The sequence below is a fragment of the Oratosquilla oratoria genome, chromosome 10 (assembly GCF_046742065.1).
Source record: "Oratosquilla oratoria isolate Oo_2021 chromosome 10, ASM4674206v1, whole genome shotgun sequence".
Classification (NCBI taxonomy): Eukaryota; Metazoa; Arthropoda; class Malacostraca; order Stomatopoda; family Squillidae; genus Oratosquilla; species Oratosquilla oratoria.
In genome coordinates, this window is record NC_134786.1 from 49,736,461 (window position 1) to 49,757,021 (window position 20,561).

Sequence of the window (20,561 nt, forward strand, 5' to 3'; positions counted from 1 at the left end):
TTGTAGTCGTACCTACGTAACCTCCATTCTCTCTAAACTGGCTTCATCATATTTTCTATGGTTATCAAAATTCACGGATGAAAGAGAACAAACGATTGAGCACTGACTTTTTTATAATGCGATAATTATGACGCAACATCGCACGTCGGGAAGCTAATGCTGTCAGACGTGCGATGTGCCCCGGAGTGAAGAGGTTAATGTGCGTGGATGTGGTACAGATGAGAATAAAATCGAAGAGATAGGTAGTATGTTTGTAAGAAGAAAGATGGATGTGTTGGCTTTGAGTGAAACTAAGTTGAAAGGGAAGGGTGAGTGTAAGTTTGGGAGTGAAGAGAGGGTGAGGGAGGGAAGGGGTGGCTATTCTAGTAAGTGAAGAGATAGGTAAACGTGTAGTGGAGTGGAAGGAGGTTTCCTCAAGGATAATGTGGATGAAGGTGAAACTGAGAAAGGAGATGTGGGTTTTTGCAAGTACATATGGGCCTGGCAGCGAGAAGAGTGTAGAAGACAGGGAGGTTTTTTGGATAGATTTAAATGAGTGCATAGAGGATTTAGGAAGATATGTCAACGTAATAGTACTGGGAGACTTTAATGCTAGGGTAGGAAATGGTCCAATTGATGGAGTGGTTGGGAAATGTGGAGATCCAGGAAAGAATCGTAGTGGAGAGTTGATGGTGGAAATGTATCTAGAGAGTTGATGATAGCAAATACAGTGTTTCGGAAGAAAGTCAAGCATAAGTACACATGGGAGAGGGTGGTGGATGGAAGGGTGGTAGATGGAGCGTTAATGGATTATGTAGTGGTAAATAGGATTATGATAGGAAGAGTTAAGGATGTACATGTGCTAAGGGGAGAGGGTGGGGGAATATCAGATCATTAATTGGTGGAAGGTAAGTTGAGAGTGGAGGATAGATGGAGAAAGAGGAAAGGGACAAAAGGTAGGGAGGTGCTTAGAGTGAACTCTTTAAATGAAAAGGAAAAGGAGAAGGAGTACAATTAGAAGCTGAAAGAGGAGTGGGAGGGAGTGAAGGATAGAGTAGAGCTAGGTGTGGAGGAGGAATGGGGATGGTTCAAGGAGGGAGTCACAAAGTGTGCAAGGATGGTGTGTGGAACAAGAAGGACAGGAGGAAATAGAAGGAAGGGTAGTGAATGGTGGGATGAGGAAACAAAGAAGGTTGTAGAAGAGAAGAAGCGAGCTTTCACAGATTGGTTACAAAATAGGACGAGGGAGTCGTATGAGAGGTAAAAAGAAAAGAGAAGTAAAGCAAAAGGTAAAGGAGGCAAAGAGGAGAGCAGGTGTGAAATGGGGTAGGAGTATGACAGAAAATTTTGAAAGTAATAAAAAGATGTTTTGGAAAGAAAAGAAGAGAGGAAGAGGAGGCAAATCAAGTTAAGAAGAAAAGGTGAAAAGGTGCAGATGGAGAGATGATAATGGAAGAGAAGGCAGTAAGGGGAAGATGGGCAGAATATTTTAGGGAGTTGCTAAATGTGAAGGAGGATGGGGAGGGAAAGATAGCTGCAGTGGGAAATGCTAAGAAAATGACCGTGATGAGTGAGGAAAATGGAGGAGAAATAAGGAAGGATGAAGTGAAGGCAGTTGTTAAGACGATGAAAGCAGGTAAGACACCTGGTCTGGATGGATGCCATGCAGAATGTCTAAAAAAAAAAGGAGGTACAGTGATGGTGGACTGGCTGGTGAGATTATTTAATGTTTGCTGGAGAGAGGGTAGAGTGCCGGAGGACTGGAGGAGTGCCTGTATAGTTCCACTTTACAAGGGAAAGGGGGACAAGTGTGAATGTAGTAGTTTCAGAGGGAGTAGCTTGTTAAGTGTAGTTGGGAAGGCTTATGGGAGGATCTTGATTGAGAGGATTAGGAGAGGAACAGAGGGAGTAATTTGGAACCAGCACGTAATTGGTGAGGAACAGTGTGGATTTAGGACGGGTAGAGGTTGTGTAGATCAGATCTTTGTGGTAAGACAGATATGTGAGAAAGCTATAGGAAAGGGGAAGGATGTTTTTTGGGCTTTTATGGATCTGGAAAAGGCTTACGATAGGGTAGACAGAAAGGCACTGTGGGAGGTTATGCAGATATACAGGATAGGAGGAAATCTTCTAGGAGCTGTCAAGAGTTTTTATGAGAGTAGTAGAGCTTGTGTCAGGATTAGAAATGGAGAGAGTGAGTGGTTCGAGGCAAAGGTGGGACTTCGTCAAGGATGTGTTATGTCGCCCTGGCTGTTCAAATTATACATGGATGGGGTGGTGCGAGAGGTAAATGCAAGAGTGGTGGGTCAGGGATTGGAGATGGTTAAAGAAAATGGAGAAAAGTGGGAGGTGAGCCAGCTGTTGTTTGCGGACGACACTGCGCTTGTGGCAGGATCGGAGGAGGGATTGAGGAAGTTGGTGACAGAGTTTGGGAGAGTATGTGATAGAAGAAAGCTAAAGATAAATGTGGGTAAAAGTAAGGTGATGAGATGTACAAGGGGTGAAAATGGCAGTAGACTGGAAGTGAGCATTAAGGGAGAGCGACTGGAGGAAGTGGATAGTTTAAGATACTTGGGTGCAAATGTGGCAGGAAAAGGTGGAGTAAAGGTGGAGGTAGAATGTAGATTGAGGGAAGCGAGTAAATGCCTTGGTGGATTAAAAAGTGTAATGAGGAATAGACATTTGGGAATGGATGCTAAGAGGAGACTGTATGAAGGAGTGATTGTGCCAACAGCACTGTGCTGTATGGGGCAGAAACATGGAACATAAGAGAGGAAGAGAGAAGGAGTTTGAATGTGTTTGAGATGTATGATGGGGGTTACTAGGCTAGATAGAGTGAGAAATGAGGAGGTGAGGAGAAGAACGGGGGTGGAAAGGGAGTTGGGAGATAGGGTTGATGAAAGAGTATTAGGATGGTTTGGACACATGGAGAGAATGAGTGGAGAAAGACTGGTAAAAGAGGTATGGAAGACAGATGTGGAGGGAGTGAACATGAAGGGACGTCCTAGGATGAGGTGGATGGATGGGGTGAAGGGGGCTTTGGGGAAGAGGGGAATGTCTGTTGAGGAAGGATGGGAGAGGACACAAGACAGTGGTGAATGGAGAATGGTTGTATATGGATGATGATGTGATGCATGAGGTGGAATGGGTGGGGGGATGGGGGTGAGGTAGTATGTGTGAGCAGAATTTGACGCAGCCTGAAAGGATTTCTCCCCGTCTTCTCCTTTTATGCAGGGGGGGGGGGTCGCCGATTTAATGAAGCGGCCTTGCTGGGGATGTACTGTGTCTTGCGACACAGCTTCTGACCCAGGGCAGTGGACAAGGTGCAGGGATGACCTGTCATGCAGGAGGTGCTAAGATAAGAGGGAGGGTGGAGGGGTGTGGAGTGTATTCAGGGATGGGATGGGTGGGAATGATTTTATGCCTTTTCCTTTTTGGCTACCTCCCTTGTAAGGGGGAAAAAGCCTTGGTATATGTATGTAGCAACCAGAACGATCAAGTAAAGCATTTTTGGACTAATTAGGCTGCTCAATAAAACATTTTTGCGGGTGATATGGTGTTCAGGTTATTGAAAGAGCGTCACTAATTAGTGAGGAAATAATCATTAGAAATTTTAACAAAAGCATTTTCAGGTCAGCCTGAACGTATTTATTCAGAAAAAAAAAAAAAATGAATAGCGTTCCATGTGACGAAGGCTAATTTTAATTTCTTTTTGGCTGAATTTAGGTACAGTATATGGAATCTATGTTTACATTTCAACCCTTTGTTTGGAATAGCTATTAGGGGTCATCAATTTTTATCGTCATTTTCACAAGTTTACAAACCATACATTTTTTTTTTTTTTTTTTTTTTTTTTTTTTTTTTTTTTTTTTAGAAATGAAGCATTTTATTCAAGGGATACCATGAGAAGTTCAATTCAGTGAGGCTAAAATACTTTTGAATCAAAAATCAAATCTCAGTGATTATAGCGGTTCATTTTGATTGATTGCAATTAAATCATGTAGTTGCCAATCTCAAAAGTAATAAAATATCGAAAATTTAAACAGCACAATGATTAAAACTATGACCATGTATAGGGGAAGGGAGATTTGATACATCCCTCATGGGGGGCCACATTAATGAAGTTTTGGGGCAAGGAGATGTATGACTCACACTTTTTTTTTTTTTTTTTTTTTTTTACAAAAATATGATGTAGCGCTTAGAAAATGTAAAAATGCACCTCTGAGTGAAAACCTAGCATAAAAAAAGTGATTCGTGGTTTCATGGTGAGAACAGTGTTAGTCATTTTGTGGGGGTGCATTGGTAGCATTTTTTGCTTGAGGACACCATGAGCTACAGTTAGTTTCATTTTCAAACTTTCATGGATTTAGGAGAAATTGTGAAAAAAAAGGTGGGGAGATTTGATGCATTCATTTTTTCCACTTGAAAATTTGAAGTCTTTGTTTTTTATGTCTTCGATGAATCAATCGTATATGTAGCAAATTAACAAAATTATTAATTTTAGGACATTTAATTTTGAATTGCTTCAATTTCTATTTAATTGATTTGATACAAGACAGGAAATACATGCAAATTTAATTGAATTTCATATTGTCTTCTTATTACTATAGAAACGCCTAGATACAGATGACTTTAACCCCTTCCATACGGTGCCGCACACGTAGGCGTCATGGGGAGCGAGTGTATTCGCGAGGCTGCCATATCGGCGTCTTGATTATATTTATTGTAGTCGCCCGTGTTTTTACATTCTCTCAAATGTGCCCTGAATCCCATTCTCTGTGGTATTCAAAATTCGCGGGTGAAAGAGAGAACGATCGATATAAGCGGTGACTATATTTTATGATGCGAGTATTATTACGACACGTCGTACGGCTGGCATTGGCTGCTGCCACTGAGATCTAAGTCCATGACGCCTACGTGTGCGGCACCGTATGGAAGGGGTTAACCTCTTCAGTACGGTTCAAAATCTCGCGGGCAGCATCAGCTGCCAGACGTACGATGTGTCGTAATAATACTCGCATCATAAAATATAGTCACCGCTTATATCGATCGTTCTCTCTTTCACCCGTGAATTTTGATAACCATAGAAAATGTGATGAAGACAGTTTAGAGAGTATGTCATTATGCAGGGGCAACTACAATAAATATAATCAAGACGCCGATATGGCAGCCTCGCGTATCCACTTGCTCCTCATGCCGCCTACGTATGCGGCACCGTATGGAAGGGGTTAAAGTGCCCGGTGCAGTAGAATCATGTCCTGATGCGGTCCGACTGGGTCTGGTTCAGTCCGATCTAGTCCAATTGAGTCCGATGCAGTATTTAGTCGTACCATCCAGAAATGAACCTTTCAAGACATGATTACTTTGGTATTTCTTTAGATGTCACAAATTTTCCATGGAATCATGCATGAACAATACTTGAAAATATTTATTTAATGCCAAACTTCAACATGAAATCACTTTGGTGCTACTTTACTGCCTGGTATATAAGTTTTGCTTTATTTCTTAGGTACTGCCTGATCTATAAGCAAAAGCTTATAGACTGGGTATCTGAAGTTTAATGAAATACTTATTGATCAGGTACTTGATCTATAAGCACCTGTGGGAAATTGGGGTTTTTGGGTTGGGAGCATTGAGTAACGCGCATTGCAAAACAGGTCTAAAATCAATAAGAACACATAAAAAATATATGGAAATACATAAATTACACCTCTGATGGCGGCTGTGGCAGTGGCTCACGCGAGCGTAGCCATGTTATTGTTGAGCAGCGTTACCAATGATTCGCAAAATTTCTAGCTCTATCCGCTACATTTAGCGAAGCCCACCACAACCCTCAACCTCTTCCTCATCTGCGTAGAGCTGATAGCCAGGGGTGGTTGCTGCTGATTGGCCCCCAACTCTTGGGGTTGGGGGGTGGTCCCATGACGTAGACGTTGCAGCTCCAGGACCATTAAGAAACATTAAAACTACACCCAAAGACCTTTATTACGCACAGATACTCTCTTCTCTTCCTCCACAACCACCAAATACCAGCCTCCGGAAACATATTCATAATCATATCACTCACCGCTCCATTAACACACTGAAAGACAACACACTGCTGCATGCCAGACCCCCTGATATCCACCCTTCTGAATCCTCTCTCCCACGAAAGGACAGAGTCCACTTGGCCAGACTGCGATGCGGTCACCACCCAGCACTTCTAAGCTACCAGAAGAGGCTGGACGACCGTGTTGTGAACAGCTGCCCAGGATGTAACACTTCACCCCATACCATACAACACATAATGGAAGACTGCATTATACACAATCATGCACGCAAACAACACAACATACACTCTATAAAGGATTTGTGGGAAAACCCAGTTTCGGCTGTGGCCTTCCTTGGGGAGACGGGACTGCTCGGACAGACAGTCTAGGGAACGACAACAACAACAACAACAACAACAACCTCTTCCTCATAAGGTAATGCAAATGCTATTACAGGTAGTTCTCGATATATGCGACTTCGATATATGCGAATTCGCGTATATGCGATTCAAGAATTTGCACCACTTTTCGATATGTGCGGGGATATATTCGAAGATATACGATTTGACATAAAAAAAAAAAAAAAATAGTCGCGGCCGATTATTTTTTTCAAAATACCTATTATATATTTGAAGTTGGTGCGCATAAAGCCGTGTGGTAACACTGGCTGCATCAGCTAGGTAGAGCTGGCATCACTGCGGCGTTATCACAACAACAACACCGGCAGCTGTACAGACGGCATCGTCTTAGGCATCCTTCCTGTTTCATAGGCCAAACCATTGTCTTTCTGCAGGTAATTAAGCTTTTTTGATACACAAATTAATTATTTTTTTCACAAACAAATTAATTTTTTATACTTATTACTGCCCCAATTAATTTCGTCAATTTTCACTCTCTGCAAGAATTATCGTTTATTCTCCGCACTGGATAAACTCTAAGCAGTAAGCCTGCCTGTGTATCTCCAGAGCACATCAACAGTCAGATATCAACAGATATACCATTTCAGGTAATTAAGCTTTTTTGATACACAAATTAATTATTTTTTTCACAAACAAATTAATTTTTTATACTTATTACTGACCCAATTAATTTCGTCAATTTTCACTCTCTGCAAGAATTATCGTTTATTCTCCGCACTGGATAAACTCTAAGCAGTAAGCCTGCCTGTGTATCTCCAGAGCACATCAACAGTCAGATATCAACAGATATACTATTCACTAAAAATCATCGAAAAAGTACTTTTTAAAAGCATACAAATAAAGTTTTTACCTATTACAGAAGAATTTATTCAGAAAATTCACTTTTAATTGCGCCTCGCATACCACTTTTCCGAAGTCTAGATATTCAGAATAACAATATTGTTTGTTTGGCAACTGTGACGTCACGAACGCGGAATTCCCCGAACCTTTTCCGAAGCGCACGGGCGGAATGTTTCGAATAGCAGACGCAATGAAATGAAGACAAAACTGTTTTTTGCCAAATTTGATAAGATGTAGATGGTGGAATTATATAGAATACTGTCAGTATGTTTTTTATGTACATTAAACTGTAAATACAAAAAGTTATGGAAGTCTTGATATCTGACCTAAAGGTCAGATATCAAGACTTCCATAACTTTTTGTATTTACAGTTTAATGTACATAAAAAACATACTGACAGTATTCTATATAATTCCACCATCTACATCTTATCAAATTTGGCAAAAAACGGTTTTGTCTTCATTTCATTGCGTCGTCTGCTATTCGAAACATTCCGCCCGTGCGCTTGGGGAAAGGTTCGGGGAATTCCGCGTTCGTGACGTCACAGTTGCCAAACAAACAATATTGTTATTCTGAATATCTAGACTTCGGAAAAGTGGTATGCGAGGCGCAATTAAAAGTGAATTTTCTGAATAAATTCTTCTGTAATAGGTAAAAACTTTATTTGTATGCTTTTAAAAAGTACTTTTTCGAACAATACGATGATTTTTAGCGAATGGTATATCTGTTGATATCTGACCTAGCAAGCAGTCTGAAATGTGAATTGTAAACAGACTGATTTTTCAAACAGCTGAAGAAAATACGCTTGGCGAAATAAGTGATGTTTACTTCACATGATGAAGAAGACCCCGATGAGCCTGCACCACTCAGCCCCTAATCCATTGCCTTGTGCTAAAATATATGTAAACATATATGAGATGCAGTATGTAAGCCCTTTGCCAAAAAAAAAAAAAAAAAAAAAAAAAAAAAAAAAAAAAAAAAAAAAAAAAAAAAAAAAAAAAAAAAAATCAATCCGAGTTGAGAACGTATCCCCCTTTTTCCCATAGGTTCAATAGTTCGATATATGCGAATTCGTTATATGCGGGGGGTCCGCGGAACGGAACCCCCGCATATAACGAGAACTACCTGTATTGTGGTATTTAATTTACGGCAAATATGGTTACCATTTAGTTTATTAGCTATTAGTTATAATAGATAAACACACATTTATACTAATAGTTATACTTTAAAGAGAGCTCAAGTTACGTTACTAAGAGTGCTTTGGTAGGGAATGGAGGGGTCTAGGAGGCAAAGCCCTCAGTTAGGTTAGGTTAGATTAGGTTAGGTTAGATTAGGTTAGATTAGGTTAGGTTTGGTTAGGTTAGGGTAGGTTGTGGTTGGTTAGGTTAGGGTAGGTTGTGGTTGGTTAGGTTAGGTTGAGGTTAGGTTTGGTTAGGTTGAGGTTAGGTTTGGTTAGGTTGAGGTTAGCTTTGGTTAGGTTAGGTTAGGTTAGGTTAGGTTTGGTTACATTAGCTTAGGTTGAGGATAGGTTAGGTTAGTTTACACAAAATCGCAACTCTCAGCCCTCTCGAAGCTTCATGAATTTATTCCCTAATTTAGGGTCAGCAACTCTTGCGCGGGCAGAGTGGGCTTAGCTAAATGTAATGGAGATAGAAACTTTGTGAATCGTTGGAAACGCTGCTCAACAATAACTTGGCTACACTCGCGTCAGCTGCCATCACTGCCACCATCAAAGGTGTAATTGATGTATTTTCATATATTTTTTACATGTTCTTGTTGATTTTAGACCCGTTTTGAAATGCGCAGTACTCGATTTAACCCCTTCCATACGGTGCCGCACACGTAGGCGTCATGAGGAGCAAGTGGATTCGCGACGCTGCCATATCGGCGTCTTGATTATATTTATTGTAGTCGCCCCTGTGTTTTTACATTCTCCCAAATGCGCCCTAAATCCCATTCTCTGTGGTTTTCAAAATTTGCGGGTGAAAGAGAGAACGATCGATATAAGCGGCGACTATATTTTATTATGCGAATATTATTTCGTTACGTCGTACGGCTGGCATTGGCTGCTGCCCGCGAGATTTAAGTCCCGTATTGAAGTGGTTAATGGGTAAATATTTAGTTTCGACCATGGGAGGAATATAGCAATAGAATATTAAATATTAATTTTGTAAATTACAATGTATCAACATAATATGCAATTTTGTGTGCAGAAATGAAAAACAAAAAAGGTGGTAAAACACATTTCTTAAGTAATGAAGTCATGTACGACGAATGGTACGCCATGTTTGTTATGGTAGATGCCGACGTCGAAGAAATGAAAGGACGATAAATTCGTCTAAGGTAAACTAAACTAAACTAACCTAACCTGTGTTTAACCACTTCAGTACGGGACTTAAATCTCGCGGGCAGCAGCCAATGCCAGCTGTACGACGTGTCGTAATAATACTCGCATCATAAAATATAGTCACCGCTTATATCGATCGTTCTCTCTTTCACCCACGAATTTTGAAAACCACAGAGAATGGGATTCAGGGCACATTTGGGAGAATATAAAAACACAGGGGTGACTACAATAAATATAATCAAGACGCCGATATGGCAGCGTCGCGAATCCACTTGCTCCTCATGACGCCTACGTGTGCGGCACCGTATGGAAGGGGTTAATAAATCATTACCTTAGATGTCATCCGGCTCGTCCTTGTTGTTGTTGTCGTGAGAGACGTTGGCGGGCTTTTCAACCACTCTCTCAGCTTGCGGAGTATACAAAGATTTTGCAGCTTGAAGGAATGCATGAATCTCTGCTCCATAACATTCCTTCATGAAAATGTACCTTGCGAGGTACTGTCGGAAGTGGTGAGGGGGTCCGTATACCAGGCCTCAGTACCCACTCTTTGACGTCGCGCCAAAGCCTCTCAATATTCTGGGTGTGTACCTCAGGGTCCCCTATGACAAACAATTGACAGAAGACAAGATGGCGTCCCGATCCTATGCTACCGACTTCGTTCATTAGCATATTTACCTTGTAGCAAGGTATTTTTAGTTTCATTTCCGCACACAAAATTGCATATTATGTTGATACATTTAAATTTACAAAATTAATATTTCATTTTCTATTGCTATATTCCTCCCATGGTTGAAACTAAATATTTACCATTTAATGCTCCCCACCCAAAAACCCTGATTTCCCACAGGTTCCCCAAGATGTAGACATAAGTAGGTAGGTCAAACACCACCAGAGGCATCACCGTCGATGACGAGCACAATAGCGCGTCATTTTATGCGCACGCCATGCAAACGGCCAAATTTACATACCGCCGGAAATTTCATTCATACAAATGTTATGCGAGTGTATTTACTACGATCGTAGTAAATTTCAAACAATTACATCATCAGTTACATGTCGGTACATAAAAACAAAAGATAAACATGGCAGCTTGCATTCAGCAGTAAATCGAAAATTGGTTTATGTTTCAGCGTAAAAAATGAGCTAAATAAATTCAGAGTTGTGGCAACTAACCAAAATAAAGGAAAACTACTAGTCTCGCGGATTATTCTAATACCAAAATAAAGGCAGCGTGTTACGGTAGAGCTGAGAAATCGGTGGTTTTAATTAGTTTTTTTCTATCGGGTCGGATTATCGGATAACAACATCAACATCCATCCCACCATCTTATCTATCACTGGTGGTATGGATCAAACTTCACTCTATTAAGTTTCTTACTATTATGTTATTAGTGTAATAGACTTATAGTTGAATTATTTGAACTATTTTCTTTAAAATGTGTGATTTTCATGTAATTTGATCAAAGAGAAGTTACGTTTTTTTCCTCCGTAATATTACGGACCACAGCTACAATTCGTCCTGCCCGCTATCTATGATCACTGGTGGTATGGATCAAACTACACTATTAAGTTTATTACTATTGTGTTATTAGTGTAATTGCTTGCATATAGTTGAATTATTCAAACTATTTTCTTTAAAATGTGTGATTTTCATGTAATTTGACGGTATTCGTAGCTGTGGTGGGTAATTTTGCAGAGGATAAAAACGTAATTCTATGATCAAATTACATGGAAATCACACATCTTAAAGAAAATAGGTCAAATAATGCAACCATATGCTAAATTTTTATATAAAATTGTGCCTGTCAGTAAAAACCGTCATTGTTTACGTTTGATCAGCACTTAGTCAGACCGCACGTTTCGGCCCGATTTCCTGGGACAAAATAGGCCAGATTTAATTCCATTCAAAATGCAATATCTCGAGAACTAGGAGAGCTAGATGGATAATTCAAATTGCATTATACTCATAGCGACTTTTTGCATCCCATGAGAACTACTTCAGCTCAAATATCAGGAATTCCATTTTCATGTTGACCTAGCTAGCATAAGTTTAAATATTCATTACTTGAAAGCTACGCATTTGGGACAGAAATGATGTACACCATCAATCAATACGCAACATATCTCACCAGAAACACACAAGCCACATCAGAAAATCATTGGTTGGGTGAAACTGTAAATTGACCAAAAGGAGTTCCATAGGGCTGCTTTCCATAATCAAATAAGATTTAACACTGCCTAAATTTGTATAACAAGCTTTATAATCATTCCACGGTGAAACTAGCATACCGAGTCTATAACCACAGTCCGGCGAAATCTTCATCGTCTAGTGATAAAGTAGGACTTAAATACAATCATAAAAAATTATGTAACATGAATCAGTAATAAAATGATCTTAAACTTATGTGAATCAAATATCGCAGTGTTTAATGCAACAAAATATGCAAATTATAGCATTAGGTACCAAGAATCCAGGACCAAAGCGATTACTTGAGAGACAAAGTAACATCCACTGCCCACGAAAACACAACTTAAGCATTTCTGGCATCGATTTTATTACTCAGTGTTTGACTAACTATTACTGTAAATCATAGTTGCAGCCCTACCTCCACCATACACGCCACCACTCATCCTGTTGAACAATCAAATTAAAAATCCAATGTGTGTCCAGCTTCTTTGGCGTCACTCCTTCGTTTACAATACAAAGTACCTATGGGTTTGCAGTAACGCTTCAGTAAAGATAGGTAACCACCTAGTAAATACCTAGCATAAATCTATACTTTATTATCTATTGGTACGTAATTTTATTATAGTCTATATAGAATTTATTATTTTGTACTATTATACCTCGAAATTAGTTTAGAATTATATATTTCATACTTTCAATTTCATTATGTGCGCTCTCGCCTCACATGCAGCGGGCTAAGTCCAAATCCATAAACTACCGGTGTCTACTTCTTATCTTAGCAGATTGAATAACCAGGGTAAAAGTGGTAACCTCAGTCGCTGCTAAACGTCTGCTAACTCAAGCATACTACATTTTGCTTTCATGTATGTTTAGCGAGATCAGTTTTGCATTGTCGTGACTTGTCCACATTGCCGGAGGTCTTGATTGAGAATAGGAGGTATAAATTAAGAAGGATTTCATGACTACTAAATGTGAAGAAATGCAGTTTTTCCTAAGATCAGGGTTAACCAAATTGTTCACAGCAGGCCAGATAATTAAATGACGAACGTGGGTCGCATAACCATTTTGTTTATTTCAATCAATTAATCATCCTGAGTCTGCTGCTGAACAAATACCTCTTTCATAGCATTCCATGATTCACACGACCGCGTAAACCTTTGCCACTTCACTCCTGCAAATTTCTCCACCTTGTCTCTCCACCTTCTGTCTGGTCTCCCTCTTCGACGCTTCCCATCTCGCGGCGTCCACTCAGTAATACACTTGCTCCATCGCTCATCAGTCGTTTGCATTAACTTACCTGTCCAATTCTACATCCTCTCTTGTACTGCCTCCACAATATCTTTCACTCTAGTCTGCTCTCTCACCCAACTTGCTATTTTTTGGTCTCTCATAATTATTCACATCCTTGCTCTCTCCATTCTCTGTACAGTCCTTAGCTTTGTTTCCATTGCCTTTGTCAGTTTCCAAGTCTCACATCTGTAGATCATTGCTGGCAGAATGCATTGATTACAAAATTTGTTTCAAACATAAAGGTAGAGAGCCTCAAGATTTTATTACTCACCACTTTCCAACCAATTGTAATATGTCTTTTTTATTTATCATGATTTCTGGTCACTTTCACTATCTGGGCTAAATAATACTCTTCAACTTCTTCAAGACTCTCACCATTGATAATCTCTTTGCTTTGAATTTTCAAGTTGAACATTAATTTGGTTTTACTCTTGTTAATTTTTAAACCTATTTTGAGACTCCTTGTTCAGATCACTCAGCATATCTTACAAGTCTTCTGCTCTTTCTGAGATGAGAATAATATCATCTGCAAATCTTAGGTGGTTCAACTATTCACCATTAATCTTCAAAGCTTTCTCTCCCCAACTCAACCTTCTAAAAATCTCTTCCAAGCAAGCTGTAGATAATTTGGGTGAAATTGTATCTTTATGTAGTCAAATTACAGCAATATCTTCATAAGCCTTTTTTAAAACCCTTACGATCTGTTCGTTTGTATCCTGTTTGCATAGCAAGTTTAGTATTGCTATTTGTTCTACCGAGTCAAAGGCCTTCTCATAATCTACAAAGGCTAAACAGAGAGGTAGACTATATTCTGTTGTTTTCTCGATTAGTTGGTTCATCACCAGCAAATGATCTAGAGTTAACTATTCACTTCTAAAACCTGCCTGTTCTCTCATTTTGTTTCCATCTAAAGCTTGACTTTGTCTATTTGTAAAATTATTCTCCAATTAAGATCCTTACATTTTGTGTATTTATACAGTGAATATTCTACCAATTTTTTTAAAGGCACAGAACCTTGCAGTAGCCAAGTAGACACAGTATTGGAGGAAAAAGAAAAAAAAACACTAAAAGAGGAAGCTAAGGAAAAGAATGAGAAAAGAACAGAGAATGAGAGGAAGGAGTTTTTTTTTTAGAATGATGGACTTGAGACTGAGGAAATGGTACATACATACATACATATACCAAAGGCTTTTTCCCCCTTACAAGGGAGGTAGCCAAAAAACAAAGGCATAAAAAAAGATTCCCACACATTCCATCCCTAATACACTCCATTCCCCTCCACCCCTACCCTCCCTCTTATCTTGGCACCTCCTGGATGATGGGTAATCCCTGCATCTTGTCCACTGCCCTGGGTCAGAAGCAGTGTTCCAAGACTCAGCACATCCACAGCAAAGAGGAAATGGTACATGAGGGAAAAGGAAATGCAGGAGCAAGAAGAAAAGGCAGAAAAGGAAAAAAAAATTAAAGATAACATATACCAACATAGATTGATATCAGGAATAGATGAACTGAACGACTACCTGGAACAAGAAAAACCAGATTTAATGGATATTGTGGAGATGAAATTGAAAATATTATTACCACCAAATAGTATAGGCTAAGGCTTCAGTTGTTGGATCAGAAACAGAGAAACAAAGCAGAGTGGAGGAGTCATGTTGCTAACCAAGAAAAACCTAAATGCGACAAAAATTACAGTAGGAGAGAACAATGTGGAGTTGATTATGATAAGAGTTGAGGATAGAGATATGAAAAATAGAAAGTATGCAGTGATTTATGTCCTGCCAAAAACTCATGTATGGAATGAAAGTGAACACTCCAAAATGCTGGAAGACACAAAACAAACACTAAATGAAACACTAAAGAAGGAAATCTGGTAATTATGGGTTATTTTAACTTGAAAGAAATTTGGGAAGAGATGACTGTGAAAGGTGAAGATCATTGGGGAAACATATTACTGGAAATGACCATTGATTACACATTGACACAATGGGTCAAGGAAAATACCAGATATAGAAATAACGATGAACCGTTGAGATTGGATTTGATATTCACATCAGAACCCGAAATTGTGGATAAAATCGAATACAAGATGCCAATTGGAAAAAGTGATCACATACTACTAGAACTAGAATTAAATGAAGAAACAACTATAGAAATAAATGAAAAACACAGAAAAGGAAGACTGATGTATAACAAAACAGATTTTAGGAAACTTAGAAAATTCTTTCAAGAAGCAAATTGGGAAAAAATTGATAATGAAGAAACAAAGGTGGAAGAGAAATGGGCAATTTGGAAGGAAATCTATAATGAAGGAGTGGACAAGTATGTACCTAGACAAAAACAGGAAAGGGTATACATAAAATCCTGGTACAATAAAAAGTGCAGTGAGGCAAAAGACAGAAGAGATAAAGCCTGGAAAAGATGGAAAAAAGAAAAAATCTGAGAAATGGAAAATATACACCAAACTAAGAAATGAATATGTAAAAATACGTAGGGAAGAAAAAAGAAATTATGAAAAGGACATAATAGACAAATGTAAAGATCAACCCAAATTATTTTATAGATATGTAAACGGCAAACTAAAAAACAAACAGGAAATACTTAAATTACATCAAGGTAATAGAGAATACACAGAGGATATAGAAATGGCAGATATTATGAACAAACATTTCAAATCTTTGTTCACCAAAGTAAAAGATAATCTACAAAACTGTGACCAAATGAATGAAGTAAGATTTCCTCCAATGAAGGAATTGAATATTACTCAGAATGAAAAAAGGAATCAAATACTAAAACTTGATGTTAACAAATCACATGGCCTGGATGGAGTTGCAAACTGGATACTAAAGGAATGTATAGATGAACTAACAGAAAAAATATACAAAATAATTGAATGCTCACTCAAAGAGGGAAAATTACCAGGAGACTGGAAAAATGCCAATATAGTGCCAATATGTAAGGGGGGAAATAAGGAAGACCCAACAAATTATAGACTGGTGTCCCTAATGAGTACAATAATTAACATTTGTGAGAGTCATCAAAGATAGATGGACAAAATATCTGGAGGAGAACAATATACTGAACCCAAGGCAACTTGGATTCAGACAGGGAAGATCATGTACAACTAATTTGATCTTTTTCTATTCAAGATTGATAGATATATTGCAAAAAAGGGATGGCTGGGCAGACTGTGCCTTCCTGGACTTACAAAAAGCATTTGATAAGGTACCACACAGAAAATTGCTTAATAAACTGGAAACAATAGGGGGCATATATGGAAAACTATTGAATTGGATGGAGGATTTCCTACATGGAAGAAAAATAAGAGTAGTGCTCAGAGACAAATATTCAAAGTGGGAAGAAATGAGTAGTGGTGTCCCACAGGGGTCAGTACTAGCTCTGATAATGTTTGCTATATATGTGAATGACATAGACAAAAGTATCAAATGTTATATGAACTTCTTTGCAGATGACGCAAAGTTATTAAAGAAAATAAGCTCCGAAAAAGACTGTGAGTCATTACAGAGTGATCTGAAGTCTCAGAGTGGAGCAAGAGATGGGAAGTAGAATTCAACATCAAGAAATGCACTATAATTGAATTTGGGAAAAGCAAGAATAGAATATCAGGACAGTATAAAATTGATGAGAAAGAAGTAATGAAATTAAATTCTGAAAAGGAACTATAGGAGTAAGCATCACCAAAGACATGTCTCCAGATAAACATATAAATAAAATAGTCTGAAAAACATAAAATTTGTTGAGATTAATAAAGGTGGCTTTTAAATACCTGGATAAGGAAGTGATAAAAAAATATTACAAACACTAATAAGGCCAAAAGTGGGATATGCAGCAATGATATGGTCACCCAGTACAAAAAAGAGCATAAGAAAATTAGAAAGAATACACAGAGTACTGACAAAGATGGCCCCAACACTTTCAAACTTGACATATGAACAAAGATTGGCCAAACTGGAATTGCTGACCCTGAAACAAAGAAGAGAATGAGGGGACCTACTAGCCATCTACAGGATTATGATAGGCAAGGAATGCCCTGATAGAGAGGACTTATTATAGTGGGACAGAGGAAAAACAAGAGGACATGCAATGAAACTCAGAAAGGACAGCTACAGAAGAGACCTGAAAAAGAACAGCTTCCCACACAGAGTGATAGATATCTGGGACAAACTGGACGAAAAAATGGTGTGTGCAAACACCATACAAGAATTTAAGAACAAACTTGATCTTGCATAATACATACATATACCAAAGGCTTTTTCCCCCTTACACAGGGGGGGGTAGTGAGATACAAAAATGGGTCACCACGAGCATGGCTCCCCTTCCCGTAAAATACATACATACACATACATATACCAAGGCTTTTTCCCCCTTACAAGGGAGGTAGCCAAAAAGGAAAAGGCATAAAATCATTCCCACCCATTCCAATCCCTGAATACACTCCACACCCCTCCACCCTCCCTCTTATCTTAGCACCTCCTGGATGACGGGTCATCCTTGCACCTTGTCCACTGCCCTGGGTCAGAAGCAGTGTCGCAAGACACAGCACATCCACAGCAAGGCCGCTTCATTGAATTGGCGACCCCTCCTCTCCGTCCCCCCATGCATAAAATGAGAAGACGGGGAGAAATCCCTTCGGGCTGTGTCAAAATTTTGCTCACACATACTACCTCACTCCCCATCCCCTCGCCCATTCCACCTCATGCATCACAACATCATCCATATACAACCATTCTCCATTCACCCCTGTCTTGTGTCCTCTCCCATCCTTCCTCAACAGACATTCCCCTCTTCCCCAAAGCCCCCTTCACCCCATCCATCCACCTCATTCTAGGACATCCCCTCATGTTCACTCCCTCCATATCTGCCTTCCATACCTCTTTTACTAGTCTTTCTTCACTCATTCTTTCCATGTGTCCAAACCATCCTAATACTCTTTCATCAACCCTATCTCCCAACTCCCTTTCCACCCCCATTCTCCTCCTCACCTCCTCATTTCTCACTCTATCTAGCCTAGTAACCCTCCATCATACTTCTCAGACACCTCATCTCAAACACATTCAAACTCCTTCTGTCTTCCTCTCTTATGTTCCATGTTTCTGCCCCATACAGTGCTGTTGGCACAATCACTCCTTCATACAGTCTCCTCTTAGCATCCATTCCCAAATGTCTACTCCTTATTACACTCTTCAATCCACCAAGGCATTTACTCACTTTTCTCAATCTACATTCTACTTCCACCTTTTCCTGCCACATTTGCACCCAAGTATCTAAAACTATCCACTTCCTCCAGTCGCTCTCCCTTAATGCTCATTTCCAGTCTACTGGCACTTTCACCCCTTGTACATCTCATCACCTTACTTTTACCCACATTTATCTTTAGCTTTCATCTATCACATACTCTCCCAAACTCTGTCACCAACTTCCTCAATCCCTCCTCCGATCCTGCTACAAGCGCAGTGTCATCCGCAAACAACAGCTGGCTCACCTCCCACTTTTCTCCATTTTCTTTAACCATCTCCAATCCCTGACCCACTACCCTTGCATTTACCTCTCTCACTACCCCATCCATGTATAAGTTGAACAGCCATGGCGACATAACGCATCCTTGATGAAGTCCCACCTTTGCCTCAAACCACACACTCTCTCCATTTCTAATCCTGACACAAGCTCTACTACTCTCATAAAAACTCTTGACAGCTCCTAGAAGCTTTCCTCCTATCCCATATATCTGCATAACCTCCCTCAGTGCCTTTCTGTCTACCCTATCATAAGCCTTTTCCAGATCCATAAAAGCCCAAAAAACATCCTTCCCCTTTCCTATAGCTTTCTCACATATCTGTCTTACCACAAAGATCTGATCTACACAACCTCTACCCGTCCTAAATCCACACTGTTCCTCACCAATTACTCCCTCTGTTCCTCTCCTAATCCTCTCAATCAAGATCCTCCCATAAGCCTTCCCAACTACACTTAACAAGCTAATCCCTCTGAAACTACTACATTCACACTTGTCCCCTTTTCCCTTGTAAAGTGGAACTATACAGGCACTCCTCCAGTTCTCCAGCACTCTACCCTCTCTCCAGCAAACATTAAATAACCTCACCAGCCAGTCCACCATCACTGTACCTCCTTTTTTTAGACATTCTGCATGGCATCCATCCAGACCAGGTGCCTTACCTGCTTTCATCATCTTAAAAAAAAATTAAGAAAAAATTAAAAGGTGTATAGATAAACTCAAAGTTAATAAAACACCAGGGCCTGACGGTTGGCATCCAAGAATCTTAAAGGAAATGAAAAATGAGATTGTTGTTCCATTAGAATATATTTTCAAGAAATCCATCATATCCGGAGATGTCCCAAGAGAATGGAAGCTAGCTAACGTTACTCCCATATTCAAAAAAGGTGTAAAAAAGAAGCCAAATAACTATAGGCCTATAAGTTTGACTTCAATCGTAGGAAAAATTATGGGAACTATCATCAGAGATGCTATTGAACATCATTTAGAAAGTAACTGTTTGATAAATGATAGCCAGCATGGTTTCAGACAGAAACGTTCTTGCATGACTAACTCGAATTCTACAACACAGTTATCTCGAATTATGACAAAAGAAACAATATAGATTTAATATATCTAGACTTTGCAAAAGCTTTTGATACCGTCCCACACGAAAGACTAGTTACTAAATTAGCTTTACATGGAATAAGTGGTAGCCTATTATGTTGGACTAGTAATTGGTTGGATGGTCAAAAACAGAGAGTTGTTTTAAATGGAAAAACTTCTAGATGGAAAAATGTTACAAGTGGAGTTCCTCAGGGTTCCATACTTGGGCTGGTTCTATTCATAGTATATATAAATGATATAGACCATGGACTAAAATCTACTGTTTCCAAATTTGCTGATGGCAAATGATAACTTAAACCAATTAGATATTCAAGAAGATTTAGATAAATTACAGCAATGGTCTGAAAAGTGGCTAATGAAATTTAACACAAGTAAATGCAAGGTAATGCACATAGGTAATGCACATAACAGTAAGTACGATTACAAGTTAGTTGGAAATTCGTTAACAAAAGTGGATAGTGAAAAAGATCTCGGCGTAATTATCAGTAACGACCTCAAATCATCCAAGCAGTGTATTTCAGCCTCTGAGAAAGCAAATAAGATTCTGGGACTGATTGCACGATCTTTTGATTTCAAAACTCCATCACTCATTAACAAGCTATATAAATCCTTAGTTCATCCACATTTGGAATATGCTGTTTCCGTATGGTCACCGAATCTCATTAAAGACATTGACAGACTGGAAAAAGTACAACGGCGAGCCACAAAACTGATCCCAAATATAAAAAATAAATCATACAAAAATCGACTAAAACATATGAATCTGTTTTCCCTAAAAAAGTGTAGACTCAGAGGTGACTTGATACAGGTCTTTAAGATTCTAAAGGGAA

General features: G+C 39.2%; 1 protein-coding gene across 2 annotated transcripts in view; it reads right to left on the reverse strand.

The window, feature by feature from the left end:
* Positions 1-12,359, reverse strand: part of Bap55 (Brahma associated protein 55kD) — a 36,637-nt gene extending 24,278 nt beyond the window's left edge. The window contains exon 1 of one of the 2 annotated variants that reach the window (XM_076191756.1): positions 12,220-12,359. In XM_076191756.1, coding sequence (XP_076047871.1) covers positions 12,220-12,244 — 25 coding nt within the window. In that variant the 5' untranslated portion in view covers positions 12,245-12,359. Of the gene's footprint in view, positions 1-6,626; positions 6,785-12,219 lie in introns of those variants that run through there. The other variant, XM_076191755.1, reaches the window with a different exon arrangement.
* Positions 12,360-20,561: the final 8,202 nt, after the last annotated feature.